The sequence below is a fragment of the Humulus lupulus genome, chromosome 7, assembly GCF_963169125.1.
Source record: "Humulus lupulus chromosome 7, drHumLupu1.1, whole genome shotgun sequence".
NCBI lineage: Eukaryota > Viridiplantae > Streptophyta > Magnoliopsida > Rosales > Cannabaceae > Humulus > Humulus lupulus.
In genome coordinates, this window is record NC_084799.1 from 78,455,823 (window position 1) to 78,466,502 (window position 10,680).

General features: G+C 42.2%; 1 protein-coding gene across 1 annotated transcript; it reads right to left on the reverse strand.

Moving 5' to 3' along the window:
* Positions 1-722: 722 nt before the first annotated feature.
* On the reverse strand, positions 723-3,979 carry LOC133788342 (pentatricopeptide repeat-containing protein At1g56690, mitochondrial-like). Its single transcript, XM_062225798.1, has 2 exons — positions 1,234-3,979; positions 723-1,141 (listed from the first exon to the last, which is right to left on the reverse strand). Exon 1 carries the CDS (start codon positions 3,799-3,801, stop codon positions 1,690-1,692), a length of 2,112 nt encoding a protein of 703 aa, XP_062081782.1. The 5' UTR covers positions 3,802-3,979; the 3' UTR covers positions 723-1,141; positions 1,234-1,689.
* Between the last annotated feature and the right edge of the window lie 6,701 nt (positions 3,980-10,680).

The window sequence follows — 10,680 nt, forward strand, 5'->3', positions numbered from 1 at the left end:
ATTTTTGATATATAGATAAGTTGTAATTCTAATTTTTTACATGACGATATATAACATAATCACAGATGACCTCTGACAAATTTTTAAGAAATTCTTGATAATTTAGGATGTCGAAATCAACAATTAAATAGTCTATTACACACACGTATAAATATTGAAATAGGCACGTGTGCAACAAACTATTTGAATATTGATTTCAACATTCTAAATTATTCAGAATTTTTTATAAATTTGTAGGAAGTTCTTTATAACTACAAAACTTAGAGTTGCAACTTTTTTATGTTTTAAAAATTCTAAAAATATCTATAGGTAGTGATTATCACTACTATAGTGGTACTACTATATAGATATATTAATAAACCCTGCAAATCTTTTGTTAGTTTGATCGGCAATGATAAATGACAAAAGTATGACCATGAACAAATCCCCCTCGTTACAACTTAACATGGAAAATAATATAATAATCATTACAATAAGGTATTCTCTAAACAATTATGTTTGTGCATTATTTATAATCAAAGTGCTTCCGGTCTATTCATTGAAATTTCATTGGCAGTTTACAGACCCCAAAGCAAAATAAAAAGTAAATTCAAAGGGTTTTTTATTCTCTTGGCATCTATCTGGCTTCGTTGATTCACATCAAAAGAAATATTAAGAACGAATCACAAAATGATGCTGATTAATTTCAAGCTCAGCATCATTTTTTATGGTTCTTTGTTTTTAACTTAATCAGCTAAACATTCTCCTATAAGCAGAATAATAGTCAAGCTTAATTTCAATAGAAAAGGTCCAATTGTAAACGTCACCACCAACTTTCATTACTATCAGCTTCCCAAATCAATTAAATAAACAACTTTATGACTTATGGAATACCAATAAATAAGTAGCTATCTATGTACAAGGCATTGGCTAACTGGTTGATAGCAAAGGACCAATGTAACAGACAATGAAGTCTTCATTACAAAAACAAAACAGAGTAAATCATAGACTTGTGAATAACAAAATGACCTCTTTTTGAGTAAGTTTCAAACCCAACAAAGGCCTTCTATTTCGAACACTTGGGTTGGGTGAACAAATTATAAAAGAAACATGAAGTTTGTGAAACCAACAGAACTTCTGAATAAAATACAGTAGTATCACCCTGGGAAGTGACACCAAAAAATTATCTAGTTAGCAAGCATACAGGTAAAGTACGAGAATAATAGGTTATATAACCAAAGAATGAATATATACCTCAATGGTTCGGTGCATCCAAAAATAGGAGTTGTAACAGAAAAATTTGGTTAGAAGCGAGATAATAGCCCACCAAACTCAAGCAAGTTAATCAGTCTCTCTCCCCAGAAGGTCATACTTTCAACGTTTGATCAGTAGTTCAACTCAATGTTCAGGCCCCTCATCATAGACCTTAAAATTCTCACTATAACGATACAGAAGCTTAACCATTTTGACATGACAGATCAAGAGATTGATTAGTTGCAGTGGTGTTATAGTACTAAAGAAATGTGGTCCTGGTCTGAAAGAGATGGGAGAGTTAAACTATACACCGAGCCACCTGAATCATCAGACATTTCTCAGATGCATTTAACTTCGTTCTTATGTTTCTGTGCTAAAAATTAAGCAATAGGCCTATAGCTGGGGTGGGTATGCTCATTGCTAAATTGAAATCAGATTACCATAAAGGCCTTGATATCACCAATAATCTTTGCAGGAACACAGTCCATCCTTAAAATGATGAAATCTATTAGCATCCCTTATAATTATTTCTCTCCCTGTAACTTTGGCTATTAATTTAATTGCAGAATGGCAATCGCCACAAACCCTAAGATTCTTCATCACCCGAATAGGCATGGTTTCTGGCACCTTCAGCAGTCCATATGCCACTGCCAGCTTCTCACTGTGATAACGAAGGCTATGAACTTTCTCTTCTTCATCCACATCGTGCATCACAAAGGTACCATCTGGACAGTACCCAGCTTCCCTCAGCAATACACCTAATCTATCCAACATTCTAAGGATCATTAAATGCTCCGGATGTCCCATACTATCTCCCCCAGTAAACATGTGAACTTTTTTATCAACTTCAATCCAGCTACAGCCAGGTGATTTGCTCACGCTTCTTGCTCTCATGCCACTCCTTAGCTCTTCAACATCACTCCATCTACCCTTGGTTGCATACATATGAGATAATAAAATGTAAGGCCCAGAACTCGTAGGCTCAAGTTGTAGAAGTTTCTTTGCTGCAACTTCTGCTAAGTCCATCTTCATATGAGTTTTGCATGCACCTAATAAGGAACCCCAAACAATAGCATCAGCTTCCACTGGCATTTTTTTAATTAAATTCATCGCCTCATTCACCTGGCCTGCACGACCAAGCAGATCAACCATGCAAGCATAGTGTTCTGTTCTCGGCTCCACAAGGTATTTGCTTTTCATTGTCTCAAAAATTTCAAGACCTTCCTCAACCTTTCCAGTGTAGCTACATGCTGAAAGAACTCCAATGAATGTAATATCATTAGGCTCTAAGCCCAAAGAGCACATCGCATTAAATATTTGTAAAGCTTCCTCTCCTAAACCATGCTGTGCATAGCCCGTAATAATAGAGTTCCACATAACAACATCCTTTTCACCAAATCTGTCAAAAACCAGTTTAGCCTTTTCAAGATTGCCACATTTGACATACATTGTGATCAAGACCGAGGCAACATATACATCATGATCGAAGTGGGATCTTAGCAACTGAGAGTGAACCTGTCTACCATGATCAAGACTTGCAAGGTTAGCACAAACAGATAGCACAGTGATTAGAGATGGGAAATTTAACTTAACTCTGTGTCTCTGCATAGAAGCAAATAAATCAAGTGCTTGCAATTCAAGACCATTCCTTTCATAAACCTTGATCATGCCATTCCAAGTCACTTCATTTTTCTCTATCGTCTGATCAAATACCCTTCTTGCTTTATCTACCTCTCCATTTTGGCCAAAAGCAAGTATCATTGCGTTGCAAGCAATAACTGACTTGATTGGCATTACCTTAAAAAGTTCTGAAGCCTCTTGAATTCGTCTACACTGAGTGTAACCCATTAACATTGCCGTCCATGATACCTCATTTTTCTCTGGCATCACTTCAAAAAGCTTTCTCGCCACATCCACCCGTTGATTCTGCACATACCCAGATATCATTGTTGTCCAAGAAACGACATTCCTACATGGCATGTCATCAAAAATCATCCTAGCCTCAATCAAACGACCTTCCTGACAATACCCGCCAATCATGTTTGTCCTTGCCACCATATCTTTCTCCGGCATCTCATTGAAAAGCCGATGAGCATCATCAATACGCCTAGCTTGTATCAGGCCACCCAGCATCACTGTCCACGACACAACATTCTTCTCAGGCATTTGCCAAAATAGTGACTCCGCCTCCGAAATCATACCCTCTTGCACATACCCTCTAACCATAGTTGTCCACGAAACCACATTACGTTCAGGCATTGAATCAAACACTTTTCTAGCTTCACTTAGCATTCCATTCTTGATATACCCAGAAACCAACGCATTCCAAGAAATGAGATTCCTCTCAGGCATTTTATCAAACAATTTACGAGCATCCCCAGGTTGATTGTTTTGGAAGTAACCAGCAACAATAGAGTTCCAAGACACAATATTTCTCTCGGGCATTTCATCGAAGACCTTTCTGGCATTATGAATTTGGCCGAGACGGGCATAGCGTGAAATAAGAGAATTAAAGGAACTTGCAACATTAGTGGTATACCCCCTGATTGGGATGAATAACAACCGCATCGATGAGTAAAGAGCTTCAGTCTTCTCCACTGAACTATTTAAATATGTATTTAGAATATTCGGGTTGGGTGCCAGGTGTTATTTTGCTCAGCGGGAAGGAGTATGTATTGAACCTTGTATTTCACTTCTTTTTTATTAAATGTAATTTTTCTTAGAGAAACTGTAGATACGTCCAAAAGAATGTAATATTTCCAAGACATCTATTATTACAAAACATACTTAATAAGAGAATTTTGAGTTTATACTTAATAAGAGAAATTTGAGTTTTTACACTTAATGGGCCTAAGTAAGTAAATAAATAAAACTCTCATACTTTGCACATAAAAAATAAAAATAAAAGTAATTGGTGGTGAAAATTCTTAAGTTTTTCAAAATTAGCGGATTAATATCTAACTCTTTTTTTACTGCTAAAATACATTTCGTCAATATTTCTTGACAACCGTAGGACCGTTATGTGCCACTTACACTACCACATGTCAAGTTTTCATTGGGTCACGTCATTTAAAATTTGTCCAATCAGCAATGGGCTTCCATGTCACGAAAAAAATGCCAAATCATACATGATGTTTAACCCAATTTTGACTGGATGACGTGACTGCTATGAAGAGGATACGTGGTGTCATGCCACATTAAATCCAGAACGGTGGTCGGAATGAGTAGCTGCTCGAGGAGGCTATGTCAGAATTTAAAAGGTTGTTTCGCAAAGAGCCAATATCCTGCTCGATGATGGAGCAGACTAGTGTCCTCTCATGAAGCTGCTCAGAATAAAAGACTTGCTTGATAAATAGTACGTTTTACCCAAAGATCCGAGTTTCACGAGACACTATCAAATATTTCAAGATATTTAAGTAACTCATATTTAAATTGTATTATTCTTATATTATTTAAATATGTAACTGAATGTACTGATCCTACACCTACACATGCAGGGCCTAGATTTGCTTGTACGAGCCCATAGTGTAATGTCCTACTACCCTGAGACCGTTACACTTTGTATTTTAAATAGTGCTAAACTCGCTAAACGAGTCATTTGGCCATAATCGTGTAGCTAAAATTGATTAACAGTTTAGGGTTAGAATTTTTGGTCAAGGATACAAACGTTTCACTAAAATGTTTACTATATACATGAGATCCCAAAATACATTTAAAAGGTTAATTACAATAAAAGATTTACAACCAGCTGCGACAAAATAGGGTTTAACCCTAGTTCCTCTTTAAACCCTCGGTCGTGGTGGTCGAGCAGTCGCATATGCACACATCGTCACCTAAGCTCTCCAACTCAAGGATGGTCCAACTTTATTTTACCTTTGCCTGCCCCACATTGCACTCGTGAGCCGAGGCCCAGCGAGAAAACTTAAACATGTTCATAAGCAGTTAATAACATGTCACCAAATCATAATAAGCATGTCTAGTAGTAATAACCCTATTCATGCATGCAGGCAAGTACAAATAAATGATTATGGGATCATTCTGGGGCTTGCAGCCCTAATCAGAAGACCATGGGGTCAACCTGAGGTCCTCTGCCTTGAATAGATGACCATGGAGTCAACCTGGGGTCTTGTACCTTGAATAGATGACCGTGGAGTCAACCTGGGGTCTTGTGCTCTGGATAGATGACCGTGGAGTCAACCTGAGGTCCTATGCCCTGGATAGATGACTGTGGAGTCATCCTGGGGTCCTGTGCCCTAGCCATGTGACCAACAAGTCACTCTGAGCCTTTTAGTCATGGCTCTGAGTAACTAGCCATGGAACTAGTCAAGCACTTTAGTTTTCTTTGACCATAGGGTCGAACAAGCGTATAATGCTCTGTTGATTAGATCTAATCATATCGACCAGCGCTCGATGCGCTATTGCCGCTCTTGACTAATAAGTCAGTGCTTTACGACCAGCACTCAGCGCTATTGCCCTCCTTGACTAATAAGCTAGTGCTTCCTCAATGAGGTAATGCAAACAAGCATATATCATATGTCAAATATCCAAATATAAGGCACTCAGCATGCTTAATCAACAATCACAAGCATAATCATAATCATGCAAATTTACAGAGACTCAAGCTCTTATCAATTCCATATTCAACATTCATGCCATGCCATAATCACATGTATCACATGCATCACATATTGGGTGTAGATTTCTTACCTTTGGTCCAAGCACAGGTTACCAATAAACGACCCTCGAGCACGATCCTGGTTCCAAACCCCTAGCGATAACCTAGTCACAATCATAATATAGAATCCCGTAAAAAAATGAGTAAGTAAAGACTTCCGGACCAAGTCCTAGCCTCCGGGACGTCGAATCCTACCAAACTGGGTAGTAGGATCGATCCCGAGCTCTTAGGTTTAAGTTCCCACGATTAAAAACCCAACCTGGCCAAAATTGCACAGGCAGGTCGTGACTTGGCCCTGATGGTCGCGACCCACCCCCCAGATAGACAGCCCTCTGCTTGTGCTTCAGGGCGCGGGCTGCGAATTGCCCCCTAGAGTCGCAGCATGCCCCCCAGGCAGAACCCCTTCTGGTTCTGGGTTCACACAGGTCGCGACCCAACCTCGAACCCAGCCATTTTCTCCATTTAAAAAACATTCCAAAAACCTATCCAAACATATTCAAATCCCAAAATCAAAGTTCCCAAACATATCAATTTCTCAAAACCATTAAAACCTAAGTCCCAATCAAATAAAAAAACTCCTCAAAATGCAAAATCCAATCAAAGCTTAAAAACTCGAAAACTCAAAAATTAAAACTTGGATTACTCTGATTGAGTCGTTTCCCAATTAAATCCTCCGGCTAATAAACTTCTAATCTTCCCTAGAATCATTATGACTCTAACCTTGCTTGAATCCGGGTCCTAAAACTCGAGTTTCCTTTGAAAATGCTAACGACGCCAAAAAGAGAACGGGAGAGAGGGAGGGAATGTAGTGAACGTTCTTTTTATGTTTCTGACATGTTACTTCGAGCTTAAGTAATCTCAAGCAAATCCTAATGCTCGGGGTCCCAAAAACGCCCCCGGGGTAAAAGAGTCAAAATTCTCAGAATTCCCTCCTGATCTCACTAACTCCCAATAAATCATCAAATAATCATTCCCATTACCCAATATCCCAGTAATGTGTTAAATACCAAATATACCGCTTGACTCACTTCAAGTCAAATATGGGTCCCGTTGTGACTTTCCCACTAGCTTGCTCCATAGGATCTTCTCGTGCCGAGTAACCCAAATATATATCCACATAATAATGTGGTCTCACACACACATATATCACATATATGCCAAATATACCCAAAACGGCCCAAATTACAACAATTTCTCAATTAATCAGAAATGGGCCCACATGCATATTTAATACACCAAACACATGCATATTGTTTACTGAGTTTTTCGGAAACGAATACAAACAGAATAAAAAAGATAAGAACTGTAGAAATGCTGAAATGTAACTAAACAAATAGTGTTTTTACGTGGTTCAGGCGTTAACAAGCCCTAGTCCACGAGTCGATGTTATTATACTTGGAAAGGATTACAGTAAGATGGCTGGTGTACAAGAACTTCACACACTCACAGTGTTTCTCTCGGGTTCTCTTGAAGAAGATGAAGCTAGAGAGATTTTTGTAGAGTTTTTGCTATGTGATCTGTTGGCCGTCCCCCTTCTTGTAAAATGAAGGGGTCTTTATAGCTAGGGTTTTGGATTAGGGTTTTTCTCTACGTCCATGAGTCTTAATTACACCAGCCATAAATAGGGGATACAATTACTGTAGTAGCATGGCTACAAGACTCTATGTGGGTATATTTACGTGAAAGTATGGGGAACACACAAAGTCAGCCGTCTTTTCCAAGTTGTCAGCGGAACAGTAGGCGAAAAGGTACCCTTAGGCGTGCTGGGATGTGTGCGGCTTTGACCTGTCGGGCGAGTCAGGCGGGATCCTGTGTCAGGTGGATATCATTCCAAATATGCCTCCTCCATGACTCGACCGCTTGGTTTTGTTCCGTGCGAGGCACGGAACTGTTTCCGCGAAGACCACTTGAAGAGCTTCTCCTGGAAGGAGCTTCCCTGAAGGATACCCCTTCGGGAGTCCGAGAGAGTTGACGAGTTTCCGTGTCGTGTTTGCTTGAAAGAGTAATCCGGACACTAAACGGGAGAGGCGAAGCCTTTCTGTCCATCCGTGAGCTCTGGTCACCTACCGTGAAAGACATTGGTAATTCTGCTTCCCAGAAGACATCAATCTAAACGCTATCCGGAAATCTGGATAACATTTACCCCCCAAGGTCACGGAGCTTTGAGAGATCCGGGAGCTTGTACAGTCCTCCGGGTATTTCGGTTTCTTAGATTAGGCGAGGGGCCACCTTCTGTGTTCCCGGAAGGGTTCCTTTTTCCCGCCTGAGTGTTAGTATGAAAAAGAAAGGGAATTTCTTCTGTTTGAACTCAAGTACTCAAGTGCGGCAAGGGCCACGCGTCATGCTGGGAATGGTTCTGCGACCAAGACGTGTGCGTGAGGCGACTGGTTGAGTATGCGTGCGTCAGTCATCTGAGTAATGATTTGACGGTTTTTAATGGTACTCCGGGCCCGAGGTGGTATAATGATGGGAAATAAATACTTTATTCCCATCCGAGGAGTCATAAATAGGATCGTCGCTTCATCTCCAGCCGTTGGATCTGATGCACACGGAATGGGAAGATCGGGACCGTCCATTTGAGGAATTCGAAACGACTTCTTCCCTGCTATAAAAACGAGGGGACGGACCTTTCTTCCTCTTTACGCTTCCAAATTCTCTATCTTTCGGATTTTCAGATTTCCAAACCTTCGAACTCTCAGGCTTCCAAGCTTCCATTCCTTTGAACTTGCCACTTCTTTTGGTAAGGGATCTAGAAACTTTTCTTTTGATTTGGCAGTGGGTTTATTCGCTGAAGTTCAGGGTTTGAATCGCCGTTCGTCTTTGCAGCTTTTACTTCTCGCGATCGTGCTGTGCAGTGATCCGGTTACCCCTTCAACCTTCAACTACCCGAATACCAGTAAGTATTTCTACTTTGCTTTTTCCTCCCAAACCTTAGGTTGTTGGTAGTTGTTGGAGTTGAGGTTTCTGCCATTATTGCCTATGTGCATGCGTGAATAGGGCTTTGGTAGGCATGTGATTGATGTGAGTCGATAAGTAGCCTTTTTTGCATGCTTTGACGATTTGCGTTTGGAAAGTTGTTCCTTGTTTTGCTGTTTTAGGGCATAAGCATGAACGCCTTTAGGGTGTCTTTCTCTGGAAAAACACTTCTTTTGGTGGGCTTAGGCTCGGAGTCTGCGTCTGGTTCCTTGCTGCCCTTCGGGTGGCATGGTGCCAACCCCTTGGTAAGCTCGGTGGGAGCCTCTCCAAGCAGTTTTCGGGGAGGGTCTCCCCGACGCCTTTGATACCACTAGGGTATGACAAGGGTGCTGACTGCTTAGAGTGTTTTCTTCTTTGTTTCTTTTGTTCAGTGACGAACATCTCAAAGGAACAACTCCTCGCTGTCGTGGAGGCTGATTCTGCCCAGGAGAAGGGTTCCCCTGTCACTGGCGCAAAGGGGAAAGGAAAGGCAAAAGTGGTCGCGGCTAGCCCACCGACTTCCAATAGTTCAATCTGGGAGATGGACCAGAAGCCGAACCTTTTCAAGAATTATGGCATGCTGGAGCTGTATTCCTCCAAGGCAGGCCTGAAGAACATCCCAGGTCTGATGTGGCACCGTCTGTCGGTGCTGGGCGAGTCAGCTAGCCAGAGTCACGAGGGCTTTGGTACCTGGAGCTAGGCACACATAGTGTGTGGGGTGCACTTGCCCCTAAGAAGTTACTTTGCCAATTTCTGTGTGAAGGCGGGGATTGCCCCCTTCCAGTTGATTCCTCCCAGCTACAAGCTCCTAGCAGGGTGGTTCATCTTTTGCAAGTCCCGGAAACTGGAAGCTCCTACCTCGGAGGAGGTGCTGTACTTCTACGGGTTGAAGTCTCAGCCTATGAGGGGTCATTCAGACAAGGTGGGGTTTTACAGGCTGGAAAGGCACCCGGACGTGATGTGCCCCACCTGTCATACCGCGAGGGTTCCAGACCTCCGGGAGTATTGGTTCCTGACGACTGGCTTCCCACTGAAGAGGGTGCCAGCCCTATCTTTGGACTTCAAAATCCCTGGTAAGTGCTCCTTCCTCTCCTTTTCAACTTTGTTTCTTTGCGTTTGATTTGCCTTTCGGGAGGATCCCTAATGCTTGTATTTGAATTTTGCAGAAGTCGTTCCGCGGACACCTCGCTGTGCGGAGATGATAAGGAGGTCCAAGTTCTACGAAGGGCTTTCGGAGGAAGAGTTGAAAGTGGAGGGACTTGTGACCTCCGAATCTTTGAGGGAGTATGGGCTACTCGCCTCTTTCCAAAACATCGAGCCAGTGAGTGGCAGGGGGCAAAGTCAGGTGTCAGCCGACATCCGGGAGCAGATTGCCCTGGAGCTGTCCAAGGTGATCAACCAAGTAGCCCGGGACGAGAATACTTTATCTCCTAGTTGGGCGGAGAGGTTCCCCGACCCCCAGCCGGAGGAAGAGGAGATCGAGGCCCGCCACGCCGCGGCTTACCCTAACGAAGGGGCTCCGGGGGCTAGTACCTCCGGGAGAGGTAAGACTAGTTTTCGATTGATCCACACACCCAGCCTGTCTGAGGTTTCCCGGACCTCTCAGATGGGGTTCGATCCCCGCTTCCTTAGGCTAGATCCGCGTAGGATACCCTTTGACAGATATTGTAATAGGGTAGATGAGCTCCTCGGGTGTCTGAGTGACGGTAGTCTGCCAAAAAGTGTCATCATGGTTGACCCTTCTTCCCTCAGCATGTCATTCCCGGACTTCAAGGAGTACGGGAGCTTCCTGGAGCAGGAAGCGGTGTTTTGTTTTG

Bases quoted from the DNA above. Each gene is read 5' to 3' on its own strand.
- LOC133788342 (XM_062225798.1), bottom strand. From the start codon at position 3,801: ATGCGGTTGTTATTCATCCCAATCAGGGGGTATACCACTAATGTTGCA.